The sequence below is a fragment of the Bubalus bubalis genome, chromosome 9 (genome assembly GCF_019923935.1).
Source record: "Bubalus bubalis isolate 160015118507 breed Murrah chromosome 9, NDDB_SH_1, whole genome shotgun sequence".
NCBI classification, from domain to species: domain Eukaryota; kingdom Metazoa; phylum Chordata; class Mammalia; order Artiodactyla; family Bovidae; genus Bubalus; species Bubalus bubalis.
Genome location: NC_059165.1, coordinates 61509172 through 61529948, shown reverse-complemented (window position 1 = coordinate 61529948; position 20777 = coordinate 61509172). Strand labels below are relative to the sequence as shown.

General features: G+C 39.8%; 1 protein-coding gene across 5 annotated transcripts; it reads right to left on the bottom strand.

The window, feature by feature from the left end:
- Positions 1 to 11: 11 nt before the first annotated feature.
- On the bottom strand, positions 12 to 20674 carry BRD8 (bromodomain containing 8). 5 transcript variants are annotated; one of them, XR_006553377.2, is made up of 23 exons: positions 20398 to 20674; positions 19109 to 19205; positions 15084 to 15153; positions 13173 to 13222; positions 12817 to 12939; positions 12621 to 12701; positions 12113 to 12177; positions 11336 to 11472; positions 10580 to 10798; positions 10042 to 10186; positions 8978 to 9187; positions 8311 to 8591; positions 7530 to 7982; positions 7120 to 7216; positions 6868 to 6914; positions 5874 to 6088; positions 5603 to 5695; positions 5346 to 5414; positions 4780 to 4957; positions 2520 to 2624; positions 1999 to 2043; positions 747 to 921; positions 12 to 387 (listed from the first exon to the last, which is right to left on the bottom strand). XR_006553377.2 is itself a non-coding variant. In XM_006070858.4 (22 exons), exons 1-22 carry the CDS (start codon positions 20414 to 20416, stop codon positions 328 to 330), a joined length of 2859 nt encoding a protein of 952 aa, XP_006070920.1. In that variant the 5' UTR covers positions 20417 to 20674; the 3' UTR covers positions 12 to 327. The 5 variants fall into 5 exon arrangements, 4 of the variants coding, with proteins under 4 accessions (XP_006070920.1, XP_006070921.1, XP_025148418.1 ...); XM_006070858.4 differs by lacking the exon at positions 747 to 921; XM_006070859.4 differs by lacking the exons at positions 747 to 921; positions 1999 to 2043.
- Between the last annotated feature and the right edge of the window lie 103 nt (positions 20675 to 20777).

The following is a 20777-nucleotide window of genomic DNA, read 5'->3' as shown; positions in this document are numbered from 1 at the left end:
CCAAAGGCTAGTTTTCTTATCTTTCAGAGTTTATTGTGTACATACACATTTCACAAGTTTTTGTTTTTAAAGTCTGTACACTTCACAAGACAGTACAAACTAGCTACAATCTTCTAGCAACGCATCAGGACATTAACACAGACCATGATTTTTGCCCTAAAACAGGCAATTGTGCTACTCCAACTCTCTGAGAGAGATTTTCCCAGTATGTCATGTGGCCCAGGCACCTCCTCTTCTGTAACTTCAACTTCTGAAACTGGGCCACAAGCCCAAGCGTTATCTTTACTTCTGTTTCAGGTTCAGTTCAATGCAGATACTCTTGAGGCTTCACTTTTTCATCTTCATATCGGCTTCAATGGCACAGCGGCGCCCCCTGGTTCCCCCATCCTAGATGACAGGCAGATAAAGAAAGGGAGTGTGAATGAGTTACCTATGATGTAAGAGACAAGGTGCAACAAGAATGCTGGATATTTGGTTTTAGGGGGAAAGAGTGGGGAGAATCAAAAGAAAAATCCAGGGAATGAGGGGCATTTATCTGTCCTTCCACAGAGTGGGCTAAAAAGCACCTTCGAGTAGTGTGTGAGAAGAAATAAAGGACAGAGTACCTTGCTCCTGCCCTGGGGTCCCACAGAATGACTGAGTCATCCCACCCAGGCCCCAAATGATGTGCAAAGGAACAAGAAGAGTAAAAGATGGGTGTGAGAGCCAGAAAGGGCAGTGGATAGTGAGATTCTTGGCTAACATACCTGTCCAGCTGTTGATCCCTATAAGAAAGGCCTTTCCTGCAGACTGACCCTGGCACTAGTTCCCTAGCACCTCCTGAGTTGTCTTCCATGAGATCAGGACAATCAGAAAGCTTCTTTCCATCTGCTGCTCTCTCCCTGCAGCCCAGCTCCTTCCTCTTGTGCAATACTTTGCTGTCTTCAATAGATAAAAGATTCTATTAACCAGCCTTGCAACAACCAGTCAATTGGTTCGGGATACAGAGTCATTGTTGCAGGCCAGTAAGAAAGAATGGAGACTAGTGTTCTGTCTGTTGTACAGGCTGAGGCCTGCAGGTAAGATGAGCTGGTGAACACTTCAGCTGGGCCAGGCCATTTTTACATTTCTAATATGCAAGGACTTCTTAGAGTTCATGAACACCAGCTGCCTCTGAGACAACATTAAGTATAAAAATAACACCCTTGCATTTGTAGAACACTTTAATTTTTTTTTTTTCAAGCCAGTTTCACACCTATTATTTCATTTTATCCTCACAACATCCCTGTGAGGTAGGCTGGACATGTACCTCATTATATTATCTCCATCACACAGATGAGGAAAACAAGGCTCCAAGAGAAAATCCAGTGAGTTTTAAAATTATATGGTTTTCTAGGCTGATATCCTTTCATTATACCATGAATTAGTGCCTCGTAATGAACACAGTCAAAGGTTTGTTCAAATCAGAGAGGAAAAGAAAGAAGTCTATAGGTTAGCTTTATTAAGCTTATCTCTAATTCCACCAGCCACTACTAAAGGTAGGGGTCACTGTTACTGAGATCTTTATCTTAAATTTTACTGGATGTTTATGTATCAGGCATCACTCTTGCAACTTATTATTAGAGGAAAAGGAAAAAAAAAAAAAACAAAAAACCCATGCGCGGAGTATCTTTTTAAATGCCAGTTAGCAGCTGCTGCTCTGAGCAATCTTCTATTTACAAAAAAAGAACTGCCAAAAGGTGAAGTCAAGAAATGAGGAGCAGGTGCATCCTAGATCCTTACCAAGAATACCTCATTTCAGCTTAGTGAAGTCTTGAAACAGTCCCTACCCAGCCCACACACACACACATGCAGAAAGACAGGAATGCAGGAGAGGCAGTTTCTTATTTGATGACTTGAATAAACAGACGTTTGAGACATTGCCACAGTCTGCACATTGGATTTCCCTCTGCCACCCACCCCCAGCAAGAGCTGAGAATCTTTGTGGCAACACCACCCCTTGCAGCATTCAATACTTACAAAGAGAGAGAGAAGGAAGGCAGGAGAGCCCATGGGGACACTGTCCTGTTAGAGGACAAACAAACACTGATCAGGTTCCACAGAAACTCTCAGCTGCAAGCACCCCAAACCTCAGGACAGAGACACAAGCACCACGCACACAAAGACAAAATTTTAAAACTCAAGAATAAGAGGAAAGAGATCCAACAGCAATCTGGCCATTATGCCTCTGGAATAGGAACTGATGGTCCCCAAATGCTACAAGCTAAGTCATTTCTCCCAACTTGTGAGCACTCTTCCAGAGGAGGTAATAATTCATTCACTCAGCTCACAATTTCTCCCATGTGACTGAGTCTTTCAGTCACAGCAGGTTTCTTCAATGTCTGATGGGAGCAAACAACTACCATTTTAAGATCTTGATGTCTGTATACCACTGGAATGTAGAAGCCTGGCAGTACCAAGTAGTAACATAAGGTTCCTTGGATGCTTCAGACTTCTATCACTGGAACACTGGCACACATGCTCTTCCTTGGTCTCCTCACCTTCTCTGAAGCATCCTGTTTGCGGGTGGAATCTCTGCCTCGAAGACTTTTAGCACTGATCCCAGACTCAGAGGTTTGCATAATCAACTGTGTGGCCAGGAATTGCTGTAGGGAGAAGAAACAGAGTTGGCCCTAGAGACCTGATCCATCAAGGAAGAACGAAGACACCTTAGGCTTTGTAAATAGGAGTATGGTATCCTTCTGCAAACACCATTCAAATACATCTACTAATTAGAAGTTTAGCACATTAAGTTTTAATTCTTCTTGGGTATGATAAACAATCAAAATGCCAAATGGCTCTAAGTTTTGTTGTTGCTACAATACAGCATCAAAATCTCTATGCTCTAACTGTATAAAACACAGAACCATACTCAGTTATCTTACAATAACGTATAATGGAAAAGAATTTGAAAAAGAACATATATATTAGGTTGGTGCAAACGTAATTGTGGTTTCAGGCCATGAATTTTTAATCATTATAACCAGGCTCAAACACATCTTTATTGATCAAAATAGGAACCATTACAATCAACACATTTTTGCCAATGAGAAATAAAGTTTATTTCTGTAGCATAAAAACTCGTGCTTTGGGATTCAACAAACTCTTGGAGAGCATTTTCTGCCTCCTACTGGTTGTGGAAGCATTTTCCCTACAAAAAGTTGTTGAGATGCTTGAAGAAGTGGTAGTCAGTTGGCGAGAGGTCAGGAGAATATGGCAGATGAGGCAAAACTTCATAGCCCAATTTGTTCAACTTTTGAAGTAGTGGTTTTGTGATCTGCGGTTGGGTGTTGTCATGGATAAGAACTGGGCCCTTTCTATTGACCAATGCCAGTTGCAGGAGTTACAATTTTTGGTGCATCTCATCGATCTGCTGAGCATACTTCTCAGATGTAATGGTTTCACAGGGATTCAGAAAGCTGTAGTGGATCAGACTGGTAGCAGACCACCAAACAGTGACCATGACCAATTTTTGGTGCAAGTTCAGCTTTGAGAGGTGCTTTGGAGCTTCTTCTTAGTCTAGCCACTGAGCTGGTTGTCGCCTGCTATTGTATAAAATCCACTTTTCATCACATGCCACAATCCAATCAAGAAATGGTCTGTTGTTGCGTGGAATAAGAGAAGACAACACATCAAAATGATTTTTTTGATTTGCGGTCAGCTCAGGAGGCACCCACTTATCAAGCTTTTTCACCTTTCCAATTTGCTTCAAATTCTGAACGACCATAGAATGGTCAACGTTGAGTTCTTTGGCAACTTCTCGCATAGTTGTAAGAGAATCAGCTTCAATGATGGCTCTCAATTGGTCATTGTCAACTTTCACTGGCCAGCCACTAAGCTCCTCATCTTCAAGGCTCTCATCTCCTTTGCAACACTTCTTGAACCACCACTGCACTGTATGTTTGTTAGCAATTCTTGGGGCAAATGCATTGTTGAGGTTGTAAATTGTCTCTGCTGCCTTACGACCTATTTTGAACTCAAATAAGAAAATCGCTTGAATTTGCTTTTTGTCTAACATCATTTCCATAGTCTAAAATAAATATAAAACACACGGCAAGTAATGTCATTAGCAAAAAACAAAAAGCAAGAAATGCGCATTAAAATTATGTATAAAATAACCACATTTATTTAACAAAATTAAGAAAGCATTCCAATATCAAATGGCAAAGTTCAATAATACAAAACTGCAATTACTTTTGCACCAAACTAATATATATGTAACTGAATCAATCTGCTGTCCACTTGAGACTAACACAACACTGTAAACTAACTATACTTCAATTAAAAAAAAAAAAATCCTTAAAAACAAATCTATATGCTCTAAGAAAGAAAATGAGAGAATAAAACTAGATGAACTGAAGCAACTTAAGTAATCACTAGGCACTAATCACTCTCTCTCTGTAGAGACAGACAACATCCCTTTTAGTTCAATACCCAAAGGGTGCCTGGTAATGCAACTACAGGATAGAAGTAGGTTCCCTGCAATGAAAAGGCTGTCTACCATATACATACTTTATGTCACTTAAAAATATACATTCACCATTTCATAAAAATTTTATTGATATATGCCCAAGAAAGGTAGAATATTTCCTCACATTTCATTTAGCAAACCAACATGAGAAAACCAACATAAATGCAGCAAGAAGAAAATTGTACTGTGTTCCTGACGGCTATTCCAAGTAAAAATCCCAGCACCCCTTCCTAATATCAACACAAATCCTTCTCTTGAATAATTTAAAACACTCAGGATACTCAAAGTACCTGGATCTGCTCCAAAACATCTCGCTGCATTTCTACTGCCATATGGTAGACATCGTGGTCTGAGCTATTATACATCACAGCATTCTGGAACATCAGCATAATGTCACGCTGAAATTCGGCTGTGCTGCGGATCAGTCCATTTTCAATGTTTTTCTTAATAGTTGACAAATCCATAGGCCTAAAAAACAGAGCAGGGGGAAATAGGAACAGAGAGGGAAAGAGGACTCAACAGGATCTTTGAATATATTATTACCACATACACTTCCTAATATATACTTTCAGTCCCAGCTGCCAGGACTCAAATATAAAGCCCTAAAACAAGTACTTAACCCCCAAACAAGTACTTAACATAAAAACAAAAAGTCAGACAAATAAGTATTGAGAAAGGTAATAAAGGGGGTTAATTCTTTTTAGACTCAATGATATAGTCAATGAAATAATTAGTATTCTGTCATCCTTACATCAAATAAAATTTGCTTTACACTTTCTGTCTATAGAAAAGTCCACTAAGACTGGAAAGCTTACAATTCAGGCCAAGTCAGCAGGCTGAATGGGTCATGGCTTACCTCTGTACAATGCTGTGGTAGCCAGGTGCTATGTCATCTGTAACAGGCTGGAGGAAGACATTGGCATACCTGTCCAAAAAGAATTTGGTGCCAATTACTGACTTTTCCTCCAAGAAGCTCAAGTAATGGAACTTGATCTAAAGGACTGAACATTTTAAGAGCCAATGCTATCAGTCATATATAAGCCTATTTAGACTTTTCTAGTTACCAAAAGAGCAGGAGGAAAAATTTCCTATTAACTGGTAAAGCCCACTCACCTATGATTAGCTGCAGCTCTCCATACAAGCATGATGGCTTTCTTCCAGATTTTCTGTGCCTGAATAGCTTCCTGATCCTCACTACAGACAGAGCTGAAATAAAATAGGAGAGTCCCACTTGGTGTAAGTCCAAAAAAAAAGTTCTAACTATTTATCAAATGTTTGTTCAGGCCAAGAAAGTGAAGATGAAAAAGTAAGACTAAAGAAAAGATCCTCTCCTACTTCTCACCTTCACTGCTTTGACCCCAAAGAAAGAATCGCTAATACTCACAACTGTGAAGAAGCAGGGCTGCTGGGGATGGAGTCTGCCAGTGTGTGGGACTGCAGCGTAGCATTGTGAATGCTAAAGCCATCGTCACTCTCACTCACAGGGGGTTCGTTATCCATTTCTGACAAATAGCCTTCTCCTTGATCTTCTTCCTTAGGCTCCTCTAGGCTTGCCGCTTCACTGACTCCATCTTCCTCCTCATCCTCACCTGGGGCATCCTTAGACATAGTGTGTTCCAGTCAACAAATTGAAAGGAGAGCAAAACTATCTAGCAAAGCATCATTAAACATGATCTGTCTTTTGGATTAGATCAGTTCTAGGAAATGGCCTCACACTATTTCCTGACTGAGCCCTCTATCACTTATACTAGCATCTACTTACAGATACTGATTGATCAAGTAATTTAGAACCTGGACAAAGAATAAGACCCAGGATCTTTTTAAAAGGAAGAAAAAAAAAAGCTACTTACTTAAGACTAAGCTAAGAGGCGTTCCTTCTTTCCCCTTGCTCTTGAGAGGAACTCTGACCCTGGGTACAAATTATCAAAAATAGTTTTTATTTTGTGTCTCATCTGATGGAGCAAGCTCACATCGCATTACTTTAAGTCTGTTTGTTACTACTGCTTTAATAATTCTAAAAAGAAAACTTTGGATGACTTTCTCTGTATAGTATAATTAATAATCTGATTTCCTATATGCTCTCCCTGGCTCTGGTATCCCTACTCACTCCAAATCTTCTGAATGTATCAAAGCTTCTCTGTGCATTATATGCAAAGAAGGGTCTGTGTGATAGTCATAAACTCTTTCAGATAGGAAGCACATGTTGCCACAGTATTCCCACTATGCCTAACTGTCCACTGCAGCTTTTCCGCATGCAACTCCTTAACCAGTCTCATCTCAGAGAATAAAGATGTGAGTTTACTGAAATTCATTAAAAAGGTAGTGCTATAGGGAAATCTAGTCACACAGCAAGAGAAATAAAGAAAAGTCTGAAATACCTTTATCTGGCTTCCAAAAATAGTCCCTGATTCTTCTTTCAATGAGTCTGCAGAGGAGAGAAAGACTACCTGAAGATTTTTCCACCTTAGCCCTCCCCTTCCTATGGACAATAATCCCCTGCAGCTCTCCTTTCCATGCTGACCTACTCTATCTCCTCTACTTGCCCACAACCCACAATCCCTCAGAAGCCAAAGCAAATGATTTAAAGTTAGTTACAGGGTACATATTTCCTGGCTTTATTATTTATTTACCTGACATTTCAAACTTGTGCTGAGTCTCTGCCTCTAAAGGATCTTCAATGGGATTTGAGACAACATGTGATGGAGACAACATGCTTTCAGGGGATGCCTGAAGACCAAAAAAGAATAAGTACCTTAAGTCCTGGTAAATCACTATAGCTTGTACTTTATTCTTCAATGATAATGAAACTATACAAGAAATTCTAAGTCTTACCTATGAAATATGATTCTAATGGTCACCTTAATATATACAGGGCTAAGTAAATATATATAGCACTGATCATACCTATGGGCTTTGGACACCAACATGTCAGAACACAGGAATACAATAGGAAAACCAAAGGCCCAAACTGTCACTTCTTACATAAGGTATAACCCTCTACCCTCTCCCAACCCCCTGCCAAACCCCTGATCTTAAATACCTCTGTCTTCACTGCTGTAAGTGGAGTCTCATCACCTTTCCTACTGGAAACATCTGCTTCAGTAATTTCTCCAGTTGCTATACTTCTGGGTTCCTCGTCTAAGTCCTGACTCCTGAGTTCTGGTGGCTCCATATTTGTGGCTGGAACAACTCCAGATACCATTTCAGCCCCTGAAATGCCTTGCTCTGGTTCTGCAGGTTCCATTTTGATCTCAACACCAGGCTCCCTGATGTCCACCAGTTCATGGATTCCTTTGCTTTCTGTGTCTTCAAAGTCCAGCCTCTCTTGCTTGACTGTCATCTCTGGTGCAGGGAGAGGTACTGGCTTATCCCGTTCCTGCTGGATAGAGTGCTCCCAGGGGCCAGGTAGTGACTGGGGATCATCATTCTCCTCACAGAATGACAGTGCTGCTTCCACTGCAGCCACATCCAGCACTTCGGGATGATCATCTACCTGTCCCATAATACATACACTGTTGAAGTCACAAAAAGAAGCCCAAGTCCCTCAATTCATTAGCACCCAATGAGATGGCCTGAATCTGAGCCTCTCTCTCCATCTCCTCCAGGTAGAAGAAGCAACCAATGTACAGGAACCTGTCTGGTGCAAACCAGTAGGTTGGGCAGATGACTAGTATGTCAGCATCAAAGGGCTTTGGGACTAGAGATGGAGATGGGAGGAAGCAGGAGAGCTGTTTATGTAATTCTTACTGCAAGGAGAAGCTGAGGAGAGAAGTCTATGTAGGACCCATGAAACATTCCTTGGGGCTTTGCTGAATAGTTACCTTGTCCTCAATGATGGCAATGATGTCCCCAACAGTCTCAAAATCCAGCTCTTCACCTGTGTAAGACACTGCAATATCCATCTTCTCAGCCAGATCTAAATCTTCCTTCCCATCAATGCTGGGAGCCTTTGATCCTCCAGGGGCCTCTGCTACCCCTGATCGGAAACACTCTTCTTTGATAGAATTGATGATCATGGAGATTTCACTGCTATCCATGGAAACAGTCACAGTATGTGGATCCCCCACAGCCTCCATGGGAACACATGTGTCAGGCTGACTCACTGAATAACAGGAAAAGAAAACCATCTCAGAAGCTTGTTATCAACTGCCCAACTGGAGATCACGGCAAAGCTTAGAGAGATGTCAAGTACCCATACACTTAAGCTCAGTAGAAGTTATCTTACATCTGCCTATGTTTTCTTCTCCTCAGTTTTATCTAGAAAGGTGAGAACACATTCTCAAGCCCACTTATATGTGTACACTTAGTCTTTTTCACCAATGAATAAATGCCCACCCACTTCTTCTCATATCCTTGTTTTTGTAAGGATAAAGATAGTACATGTCTACAGAGAACAGAAGCTAATGCTCTTGGTCACCTTTCTCTAAATGAAGCTCAAAATGAAATTCTGGATCTAGTTGCTGCTCAGGGCGTGGGTCAAGGACGCACCTGGAGCTACACTCTCAGGAGTGGAGACAGCCGGAGCAGAGGATGGTGCTGGCAGCGCAGGCATCATGACAATGGTAGCCTGGGATACAGATTCTACAGGGGGTGCCACAAGTTTAACTGGAGGTTCACTGGCAACAGTAGTGAAGGAAGCAAGAGGTGTGGTGAACTGTGTAGGACCAGCTTCTAAAAGCCGGGAAAGAGTAGGAGTACCTAACAGACAAAGAGGCACACAAACGAGGTAAGAAGAAAGCACATGAACAAGAAGCAAATAATAGCCTCTTTAAGACTCAACCAAGGAAATTTTTAGACTCAAAGGATGAAAGCAACTCCTCTGTTAAATAAGCTCATTATCTATATCCTTACTTTTCCAAATCTTACTTAAGATCTTCTGCCAAGTTAGGAATGACTCAAAGCACTAGAATACACAACTCATATGAAAGATGAGGAGCAATTTAAAAACAAACAAACAAACAAAAACGGTATGAATAAATCTGTCACTTCTACTGAAGTTGAGCATGCTATAAACCACTCAAATGTAACATCACTCAAACACCAAAATCTAACATTTGGCATTTTATGAAACTATTTTTTGCTTTACATTTTCTACCTCATTTAATTCTTACTACATCCTTGAGAAGTATGCATATTGCAACTAATAGAAAATTGAGATTCAAGAGTTAAAGTTATCTATCCAAAGTCACAAACCCAGGGCATGGCAGGCCTGAAACTTGTTAAGTCTAGCGTTTTAGTTCCAAATCTTGTCTCCCTATACTATAGTCTCAGGTATCCCTAGCACCCTTCTGTGATTTTGCACCTTGACCATTAACTTCACTATTCTTAATACAATCTATACCATGTTCTCATCTAAGATATTCAGTATTTTGAAGATGAAGTGGATTTATAATTTTGAGCTCCATGTGGCTTAAGAGGTAATGCAGCTCCAAGGCTGGGCTTTAAATCTAGGATTCACAGTTGCTTAATAACAAAGGCTAGAAACCAAGGGCAATCAATGCCATGTTCAACATTTCTAATACAAAGTAGATAATGGAAAAGTAGTGACTTACCTGAGGCAGCAGGGGAGGCTGCAACAGTGCTGGGTGTTTGCTGCATCTCCCCACCATGTATCATGGGAAGGACCCCGCCTACCTCCAAGAGGACACCTGTACTGTTCAGGTGGCCAGAAGCCACAGCCATTTCACTCTCATTGACCTACCAGGGAAGAACAGAGGCGAAGGCTACACTCAAGCTTTCCTTTATTACCACTTCCCAAAAAAAGCTCCAGCAGTTGGCCAAACTTCATGAAACTAAAAGTTAATATCCAAAGAAAATAATTGCAGACCCAGGGGAAACTCTAATTTTCAAATCTTATGAACAAGAGTTCTCTGGAGAAGAGAACCAAAATAATTATGGTTTCAGATACCTCAGGACCCAAGGATACTATCAACTACTTGTTTTGTTTTTAAATTAACATTAACTAGGAGATCTCTTCCTCTTTTGAACTTTATTTCCATGTATATTTTAGGTTATATTTTAGGTCCCGGGCACTCCCTTCCAAATTACTAAATAACCACAGCTCTCAAACACCCACAGAAGTCTCCATACCAGTCTGGGGCTAGTAGGCAGGAGGCTGCCCTTCTTCAAGAGCTCTGACAGCAGAGGGGAAGGGGGTGGAGTTGCTTTCTGTCCAAGCATCTTTTTCTGGGGTGAATCATCTGTTACTGGGGTCATGGGGGCTTCTAAGGGTGCAGAGCCTGGAGGAAGGGTGTCAGGAATTCCAGGAAACGAGGTGACTGGGGTACTCGGCAAAGTCCCAGGGGTTACCTAAGAGACAACAGAGAACCTTTATCTGACTTCTCAAACTCAGGAAGGTTCCCTACTAATCTGGATGGGTTAGTGTATTTAACTATTACTTTATTAGTCCTGAGTGGAACTGCCCAGAAACCCTCAACCCCTCTTGCTCTTAATCACACCTTTCTCCCCCCCCAATTTTTCTCTTCCACCCACTCAAACCCAAAATGACTCAATCTTTCCACCCAACTTGCCTTTTATAAACTCCTTACCCACTACCAATACTGTATTTACAAAGAAGTCATCCTATATTTCAGCAAGAATTTCATAAGACCAGTACACTTACAAGTAACTCCTTAACTTAGTCTTTTACCTATTTCTAAAAATGGTTCAAAAGGCTCAATGTTTTTAGGTCCATTCTTATCCTAAAGCACAGAACATGATGAGTCTTCAGCATTCAGACCAAGAGAGGAAACTGTCTCTAAGCCAAAAGTGGTTTCCTCATTACTCAGCTCTCAGCTGGCTTATTGCCCCTTGCTGATCAATTCCTGTGGATGGTAATATACTCACCCCAGAGGCGGCCTCTTCCATAGTGGTTGCATTCAAGTCCGCAAGTGGATAATCACCTCCAGGGGAGGCAGAATCTATAGGAGAGCGGACCATCACAGTAGGTAACCTCCGAGGGGGTGTTTTTACTGCTTGACGGGCTAGAACATAAAAAAGAATGATTTCTGTCTTCAAGATTAAAAAAAAAAAAACTAGACTCTACTCTGCTATTATACAACAAAAGACAAACAGAGATGTTGTATTATTAAAGCAATGTAAGAATCTAGATTAGAAAGCTTTCTTTCCAAGTTTTTAGCCTAATTTTTCCTATGAGCAAATTCGTATACCCCAAAGGTTCCTAGAGTAGGAAAGTAGTTTAAACATCCCTCAGTATCCTCTACAACAACTTGAGATTCTGCTTAAACAAGCAAAGACCTTATTGGTTCACAGCATGTATTCCTAGAGTTATATATGCTTAAGTTCCTCCCCTTATCCAGTGACTGAGCTATTCTCCATCTTTTTACAGAATCTGACTTCTAAAACCTTGTTTATGTTCAGTAGGTTATTATAAGGCTTTTGTACTTAAAAGTCAAAAGGTCTAGTGAGTTGTGAATAGAGCTCACTTTCTAAGAGCTTCTTCCTAGACACAAAGGGACACTTTTATTCTGATGAAAGAGAAGATGACAGAGGAAAGTGTGCAAGTAAATTGGAATTAGTGGATTCCATGTTAACAAATATTTTTCGACTGCCATCAACATGCAGTACTGTACAGTCAACTGCTAGTCATTAGGTTCACCTTACCCTGATATGCCGCATCTGTAGCCTTCCTCTTTACTTCAGCCTCCTCTTCTTCCAGTTTCTTTTTCCTAAAGAGAAAATTAAGGGTTAGATCCTAGCTGACTCTAGCTCCTCCACAGTTCATAGTGCCCTCACAAGGAAATGTTTTTTGGCCAGGCTAGCTCTTTTTAGAGGAAAAGCCTAAAGGAAAAAACAAAAACAAAAAAAACCCACAAACTTTATCAGCAAAATAGGGAAGTTTGAGTATACTACCTAACTACCAGTTCTTTACCCGGCAAACTAGAGCCACTTTTAAGTTAGAACTAAGTTATGTTCTCACAGTGAAATGTTCTATCACATTACCTTCTAAGACTCACCACCCCCTCCCAGCTTCCAGGCCACTCTGCAGCTGTCCCTTTCCAAAAATCTCAAGTCTAAAGGGGTGGCAGATGTAGGAAATAAGCCAGATTACTTAAGGAGTAAAGAGGGCAAAAAAGAGAAGAAGTATAGATGGAAAAATAGTATAACCCACATCGCAATGTCATTGCAAAGTTCATCCAGTCTGCTGTCCATGTGCCCAGCTTGAATTAGTTCTGCATCTCTTTTCAGTCGTCTGTAGGATGAGAGGTGGGTAGACTAGGTTTTTTAATCTATTTAAAAATTTCTGACTAGAGTAAGTTAGCCCCATTTGTCTCTCCCAACCATTTTGCATTCTCTCTGATAAGTACCTATATTTTTCCTGGGTTTCTTTTATCACTTTCTTTAGTTCCTCAACTCGCTCAGCAGTCAGTTTCCGAACAATGACATCTTCAACGGTTTCTACCACTTCTCCCTTTTCACCCCGTTTCCGTCTATGGAAAATTTAAAAAAACACACACACAGAGTTGAATAAGAACATTATTTCTACTCCCACTTGCTTTCTTTGAGGCTTCTCCACCACCTAACCAAATATTATTACTACTATATTTTTACAATTTTATCATATCATAATATAAATAATTTCTTTTTTTAAAAAAAAGCAGACTTCTATAGTAAATATTCTCCACTAAAGAGATTTGGTTCAAATGCCTGGCTCTGTACTCACTTTGGGGTCTCAGTGGTCTCTAGAAGCTCTGAGTACTGGGAAGCACAGTGCTGTGGAAAAAAGTGAAAAAATGATGACCAAGCCTAAAAACGGACGACCTTTTAAAATTTCAACATGTTACACTAAGGTTTAGACAGGAGAGCTATATTTACGGTATGAGTAGCTTCTAGGAGGACAATTACTTTGCAATCAAATCAGTTAAAAATAATCAATACCATAATACAGAATACAAATATGTATTTGTATAATACATAATATAAATTCTGGCATGGAATTTGTGTATTTGGGGAAAGACCAGCCACGAGCCAATATTTGTATCTAATATCTACTGAGTAGTTACTATATACATGGCACACAATGGCACCCCACTCCAGTACTCTTGAATGGAAAATCCCATAGACGGAGGAGCCTGGTGGGCTGCAGTCCATGGGGTCGCTAAGAGTCGGGCACGATTGAGTGACTTCACTTTCACTTTTCACTTTCATGCACTGGAGAAGGAAATGGCAACCCACTCCAGTGTTCTTGCCTGGAGAATCCCAGGGACGGTGGAGCCTGGTGGGCTCCCGTCTATGGGGTCGCACAGAGTCGGACACGACTGAAGTGACTTAGCAGCAACAGCAGCAGTGCTAAATGTTTTCTAGGTATTATCTCAACAAAATCTTTGAAACAAGCTTGAATCAACTTTTATCTCTATTCTACAAATCAGAAAACTGAGGATCATGGTTCAAAGTTTTAAGTAAAATCATATTAAACTCAGATCTACCTAACGTACAAGACTACGCTTTTCACTCTTATGCTACACTGAAAAGAACAGTTTGTAATAGTGTGAGCATACATGGATGGATTGGCAAATACTGAGAAAAAGGAAAAGTATTCTCAACTACTCTTCATGGTACAAAAGCCTTGTGATCAGGACCTGGTCACAGTGGTCAGAAAGACCATCATAAAAACTTCACAAATAATAAATGTTAGAGACGGCTTGAAGAAAAGAGAACCCTTTAACACTATTGTTAGAAATGTAAATATAGAAAACAGTATAGAGGTTCCACAAAATATAAAAAATAGAACTATCATATGATTCAGTAATCCTATTCTGGGGCATATATCTGGACAAAACTACAATTTGAAAATATATATGCACTTCTATGTTTATAGCGGCACTATTTACAACAGTCAAGACATGAAAACAACCTAAATGTCCATCAACAGATGCATGGATAAAGAAAATGAAGTGTGTGTGTGTATGCACATAATGGAATTATTCCTCAATCATAAAAAAGAATGAAATAATGCCATCTGCGCAACAAGGATAGAACCAGAGATCATACTAAGCAAAGTAAGTCAGAAAGAGAAAGACAAATACCATATGATATCATTTATATGTAGAATCTAAACTACAATACAAATGAACGTATGTATGAAACAGAAACAGATTTCCAGATACAGAGAACAGACTTGTGGTTATCAGGGGGAGGGTGTGGAGGGGAGAAATTAACACATTGTAAATCAACTATACTTCAATAAAATTTAAAAAAGAAACAAACATAAGAACAAATAAATAAGCAAGATTTTGTCATTTAGTTACCAGGTTGTGTCAAACTCTTTTGCGACCTGATAAACTATACCCCGTCCAGGCTCCTCTGTTCATGGGATTTCCCAAGCAAGAATACTGGAGAGGGTTGCCATTTCCTTCTCCAGGGGCTCTTCCCGACCAGGGGCCCAACCCATATCTCCTACACTGGCAGGCGGATTCTTTACCACAGAGCAACCAGGGAAGCCCAAATGAGCAAGATACTTAAAAGACAAAAAAAAAGGGGGGGTAGAAAAGGAGAAGGGGGGAGCAGGACCTGGAAGGGAACGCACTTTACATCTCAAAAAGTGCTCTAAAAGAACATGTACTTGGGAACTTACTTTTTGAGAGAACCAGTCTGGAGGGCGGCCAGGTTCTGCAAAGGGCTTGATTGCTCTGCTAACTGATACCCTACAAAATGAGAAAAGCATCACACACTAAATTGAAAAAAAAAAGAGAGAGAGAGAAGGTATATATCCACAGTTCAAGGTTTAGAGTACAAAATCTGGGGAAAAACTGCTACTGGGAAACATTCTGGAATACATGACTATGGCAAAGGACACAGCTACTGAAAAGTCGTTTTGGAGGGCAAGTATCACTGATAAACAGTTTCCCTACATGATGTATTTCCTGAGTGAAGTGCAGGTATTAGGACCTACACTAAGGTATCATTTCTGTTCATTTGGGAAATTTTTTCTTTGGTTCTTTTAGAAGATATCTGTCTTTTGAGAAGCAATATTCCAGACTCCCAAAAGTTATCTTTTGATCTACTAATACAGTTCTTAAGAACATAATATAAGAAAATAATTTCACAAAAGAAGCACCAGGAAGAAGGCATGGACATCCTCCCCACAATAACCACAAGTGTGCTGATCAGATTGATGAACAGTTAGGTTTTTTCTAAATGACTGTAACAGCCCATTTAACTTATGGTACTTCTCAAGAAAATATTACACCCATAAAAATAACTATGAAATATATGTGGTGATACAGAACATATTTATAACAATATTTACTGAAAAAAAAGACACGATTTTCTGCTATGATGCACTTATATGACCTTTTAAAAAGCTAAGAGATATAAAGAAAAAGGAAGAAAAGGCAAAAATGAAAACAGACTGAAATGGCTTGAAGCAAGAATGTGAAGGGGCTTCAACTTTGTCAATTTCTTTAAAAAGATCTGAAGGAAACACGACAAAACATTAGGATTTGTTAAATCCAGGTACCAGATACACAGGCACTCTATTATTCTGCCTACTTCTCTATGAGGTTGAAGTATTTCACAACTTTAAAAAGAAGACTTTTAAATTCTGTGTTGGGATAATGGTTTCACAGAGTTCGTTTATAAAAAAATTCACTTTAACATTGTTATGTAGACAACTATCAGCAAAAAATAAAGTCTGATCCATAACAAACTTTCTTTAAATCAAAAAAAGCCTCCAAATCAAGATTTAAATATTTTTTTAAATGTACACAAAAGTACTAGGGAAAAAAAAGGACAAGTATTTTATAACCTTGGACTAGGGAAGAACTTTCTAATTAAGTCACAAAATCCAGGGGCTATAAGAGAAAATTTTTAATAAATAAACTGTATTTTAAGACCCTTAATGTAAAAATACTACATCAAGTAAAGCCAAATAGCACACTAGTTTTTTGAAAATGTACCCCAAGATGTAGATAAATGGCTAATCTCCCTAATATATAAGGAGCCACCTTCACCCTCCCCACCCCACCAGTAAAATTAAAGAGAAAGACTAATAGGTAGAAAAATGGGAATAGTTTACAGAAAAGGAAATACAGGTGTCTTTTTAACAGAAGACATTTAACTTCACTCATCATAGGACAGATGCAAGTGAAAGATATGAGAACTGTTTCAAAGTTTTGATCTTATACTGTCAATGATCAAAAATACATAACAACACATTCTATGAGCCAAGGCATAGAAAAATAGGTATGACATATCACCAATGGGAGTATAAATTGAAACAAATCTCTGAGTAGGGCAATTGAAATGCTTAACAAATTTTTTTAACTTATATGTTCTTTGAATCAATAATTCCACTTTCAGTTTATCTAGGATACAAATCCACACATAACTATACAATGCTATATTTCTATTAGCATATGTCCATCAACAGAGTTCTAGTTAAATAAATTATGGTATATCCATAAAACAGTATCATGCAGCTGTTTAAAAAAGAGCTAGATATTCATATGAAGATATACAATGATCTATAAGGTATAATACTAAGTTGAAGGGGAAAAAAGGCAGCAGTGCCAAAGTAAAGTAAAATGTGCATAGTATATAACCAGTTGTGTTTGAGAAAGATCTTTATTTGCTTTACACAGCAGTAAAAATTACATACTATACACTGCGTGGGTGCATGAGTGCTCAGTCATGTCCAACTCCATGGACTGTAGCTCATTAGGCTCCTCCATCCATTTAATTTTCCAGGCAAGAATATTGGAGAGGGTTGCCATTTCCTACTTAGGGCCACTTGTGTTTAAAGAGGAGAGAAAAGGAGGTCCAATGGTTAAGAATCTGTCTGCCAATTCAGGGGACACAGGTTCAATTCCCACTGTGCAAAGATTCCACATGTCATGGGGCAATGAAGGCCCTGCCTTCAGAGCCCAGACTCTGCAACAAAATAAGTCACCTCAATGCACACTGCAAGGAAGAGTAGCCTCTGCTCGCAGCAACTAGAGAAAGCCCGTGCACAGCAACTAAGACCCAGCGCAGCCAAAAATAAAGGATTTTTTTTTTAAAGGAGAGGAAAAAAGAAAATATTTATTTGTTCAAGTATAAAATTTAATGGCAGAGAAACACACAAGGAAATGCTAATCCTGGGAGATAAGATACAGATGTGTACCATTTTGAATTTTGAACTTTATGTCTTAAGAACCTCCTCAAAACATAAATACAATTTAAAATTTCAAACTTTTACTTAAGTGTTCTTATACTTTTTAAAGAAAAATGTAATAAAATATACATATTGAGTTCTATTTCAATCCAGTTTACTTGATATTAATATTTTGTATAAAAATGAGTTCAGTTTATATTTGAGTTATATTTAAGTTCAATCTGAGATTCGTCAAATTACCATGCTTTGTTTTGTCAGGGTTTACCAGCTCAAGAATAGCTGCCACCTAGAGTATTCTGGTTTCCTCTTTGAAAAGTTATTTGAAAAATATATAGAATTATAGAAGTGTTACATGTGATCAGTAATGGTGCTTTCATAAACTCATTTGAATGGTTAAAGTAGTAGAGATAAACCCTACAAATGCAAATTTATTAAGTAATTTGAACACTTTAGACAATTAAAAGGTATCTTTAGATACTGAGAGAAAAAAACAGCGGGGTGGGGGAGAACAAATGTTAAAAATGAGAGTATGTGCTGGTAGAAAAAAAGACTGGAAAAAACACACAGTCCTACTTTCTGGTACTTAAAAGACATGATGCTGGGAAAGACTGAAGGCGGGAGGAGAAGGGGACAACAGAAGATGAGATGGTTGGATGGCATCACCAACTCAATGGACATGAGTTTGAGTAAACTCTGGGAACTGGTAATGGACAGGGAAGTCTGGTGTGCTGCAGCCCATGGGGTCACAAGAGTCGGACACGACTGAGCGACTGAACTGAACTATGATCCAGCAATTCCACTCTTTCAAGAGAAATGAAAACATGCCTGCACAAAAGCTTGTACACAAATGTTCACAGCGGCATTAATTATAATATTCAGAAAAGTAAAAACAACCCAAATGTTCATCAACAAAAGAACAAAATGTAGTAAACCGATTTTGTAAACAAGGAACTACAATTTCCTCAAAACAAAGAATAAAGTACTGATACATACTCCAGCATGAACCCTGAAAGCATTATGCTAAGTGAAAGAAGCCAGCCCCAGAGTACCACAAAGTATATGATTCCATCTATATGAAATGATCAGAATAAGCTATAGAGAGACAGAAAGTAGATGAGTGTTTGGTGAGGGAGGTGGAAATATTAGAGAGGTAAGGAGATTTGTCGAGTGATTGCTTAAGGGGTAAGAGGTTTCTTTCAAGTGTATTTAAAATGTAAAATTAGACTCTAGCGCTGGTCCTATTACAGATATATATTAAATTCTATGAATTTAATAAATAAAATTATATTAATAAGTTTTAATAATTTTAATAAATTAAATTCTGTGAATATACTGGGAATTCTGTGAATATAATTTTATGACATGTGAATTGCATCTCTAGAAGGCTGTTAAACAAATATTGCTTAAAGGTTAACTACTGGAATCCACCGGTATTTACATGAAGGGAAAAAAAAAAAAAAAACGGTTTCTAATACCCAAGGAAGCAGACATCCTAGATACCTCACCAATTTTGATCGCCACTCCTCATGACCGAAGACGCTAAACACAGCTTCTCTCGGATGGACCATGGCTCTGTAGGGCCAGTACTCAGCAGCTTATGTTCTGAAAGGAAAGATTTAGAGACAACCACTGAGGCACTAACTCTAAGCCCCAAAGGGAGGATTAAAAGCCTAATACAAAAATGTCCTAACCTGTAAGGACAAAGTGAGCCACTATCACCAAATCTTGATTTTCACCTCTCTAGTAAACACCACCACTAGGATGGTGCCTATTCATTGCATGAGAACTGCACTTGACTATCTGGCAAAACATTTTTCTTTAAATGCCATGGTTACGCTACCATATTAAAAAAAGAAAAAAAAAAGGCAAGTTAATTTAGGGCAGTTCTTCCAAAAAACCCAGTTTTAAGAATACTTTTTTCCAGGAACTTCCCTGGTGGTCCAGTGGTTAAGTCTGTGCCTTTTCACTAGCGGGGACGTGGGTTCCATGATCCTGCCTACCACCAACCTCCCCGCCCTGTCCAGGCCAAAAAAAAAAAAAAAAAAGGAATGCTTTATTCCAAAGTGCACCCAGGCCTTATTTCCCAGGATTCCGAGCGGCCAACCGACGCTACTGCCCCACCTCCTTCTTAGCATAAACTTGTTTACTTCTCTGTTACACCCATTCCCCTCAAGCTGTTAGGCCTAAAAGACCTTCTCAGTCCCTGAAACAGGGGGAAATGGCTGAGATACACGAAATGCATTTTCTCCCTAGTGGCAGAAAAAGCTCACGATTAACATGCCCCATTCCTCTGTGAGTACAGGCCTCACAAATGTTCGTCAGAAAATGACAGTTTGGCACCCCGGGCACTCCAAATCGCTCACAGTATCTCTGTCCGCACGCCGGAGCCTCTAAGGCACCTTTTTTCCCTCTCACATCGCAGAGCTGACAAACATACAAGAATTTTCTTGGGCTGCTTTTCGCAAAGCTCCGTGGCCTTGCACACAACTAGAGAGGCGCACTCATCGCGGCAACTAGAGAACAGTCCACGGGAAGCGACGAAGACCCAGCGCAGCCAATAAATAAAAATTCTAAAAACAAAAAAACTCCGCAGCCTTACTGAAATATAAGACTTCACGCTTCTGGGCCCTCAACCCCCAACCGCTGGCCTTAACAGCGCCGCTCGAGCCCAAATCTCTGACGGCTCTGGGCTCTCAGGTAAATCATTGCTTCTACTCCCTGAGAGTGTGACAAATCTGTTGCCTGGCCTTGGTTCTACAAACACCTTCCACGCAAAAGCAAGGCAAATACTTACTGCCCGTTCCCGTCGCCATCTTGGCCCCGACGTCTCCAACCCCCAAAGGAAGATTTCTGGCTGAATTGAAGCCCAAGGAATTCTGGGAAATAGAGTTCCAGCGTTTATTCGCGGTGCATCCTGGGAAATGTAGTCCCCTCTCCCCACCCTAGGATGAACTAGCGCCCAAAATCAGGTATTCTTGGGAGTTCCTGGGAAGGAATGTGCGAAAGAACAGAGAATGGTGGCTGAAGCCTTAGGATTTCCTTCAGGCTTCTTAGAAAAGAAATGCCTAAGGTTCAAGAAAAACTGATAAGCCGAAGTTCCAGTTGACCCAGCTCCAAAATCCGACAGTTGGTAACCCGTCCCACATTTGAGCAGAGAGGTCAAGCCGAAGAAAA

Coding starts and splice junctions, on each gene's coding strand:
- BRD8 (XM_025292633.3), bottom strand. Junction 8,592..8,977: donor TCCTGAGAGTGTAGCTCCAG/GTGCGTCCTTGA, acceptor CCTGTTATTCAG/TGAGTCAGCCTGACACATGT. Junction 6,915..7,119: donor GCACAAGTTTGAAATGTCAG/GTAAATAAATAA, acceptor TCTCCTCTGCAG/ACTCATTGAAAGAAGAATCA.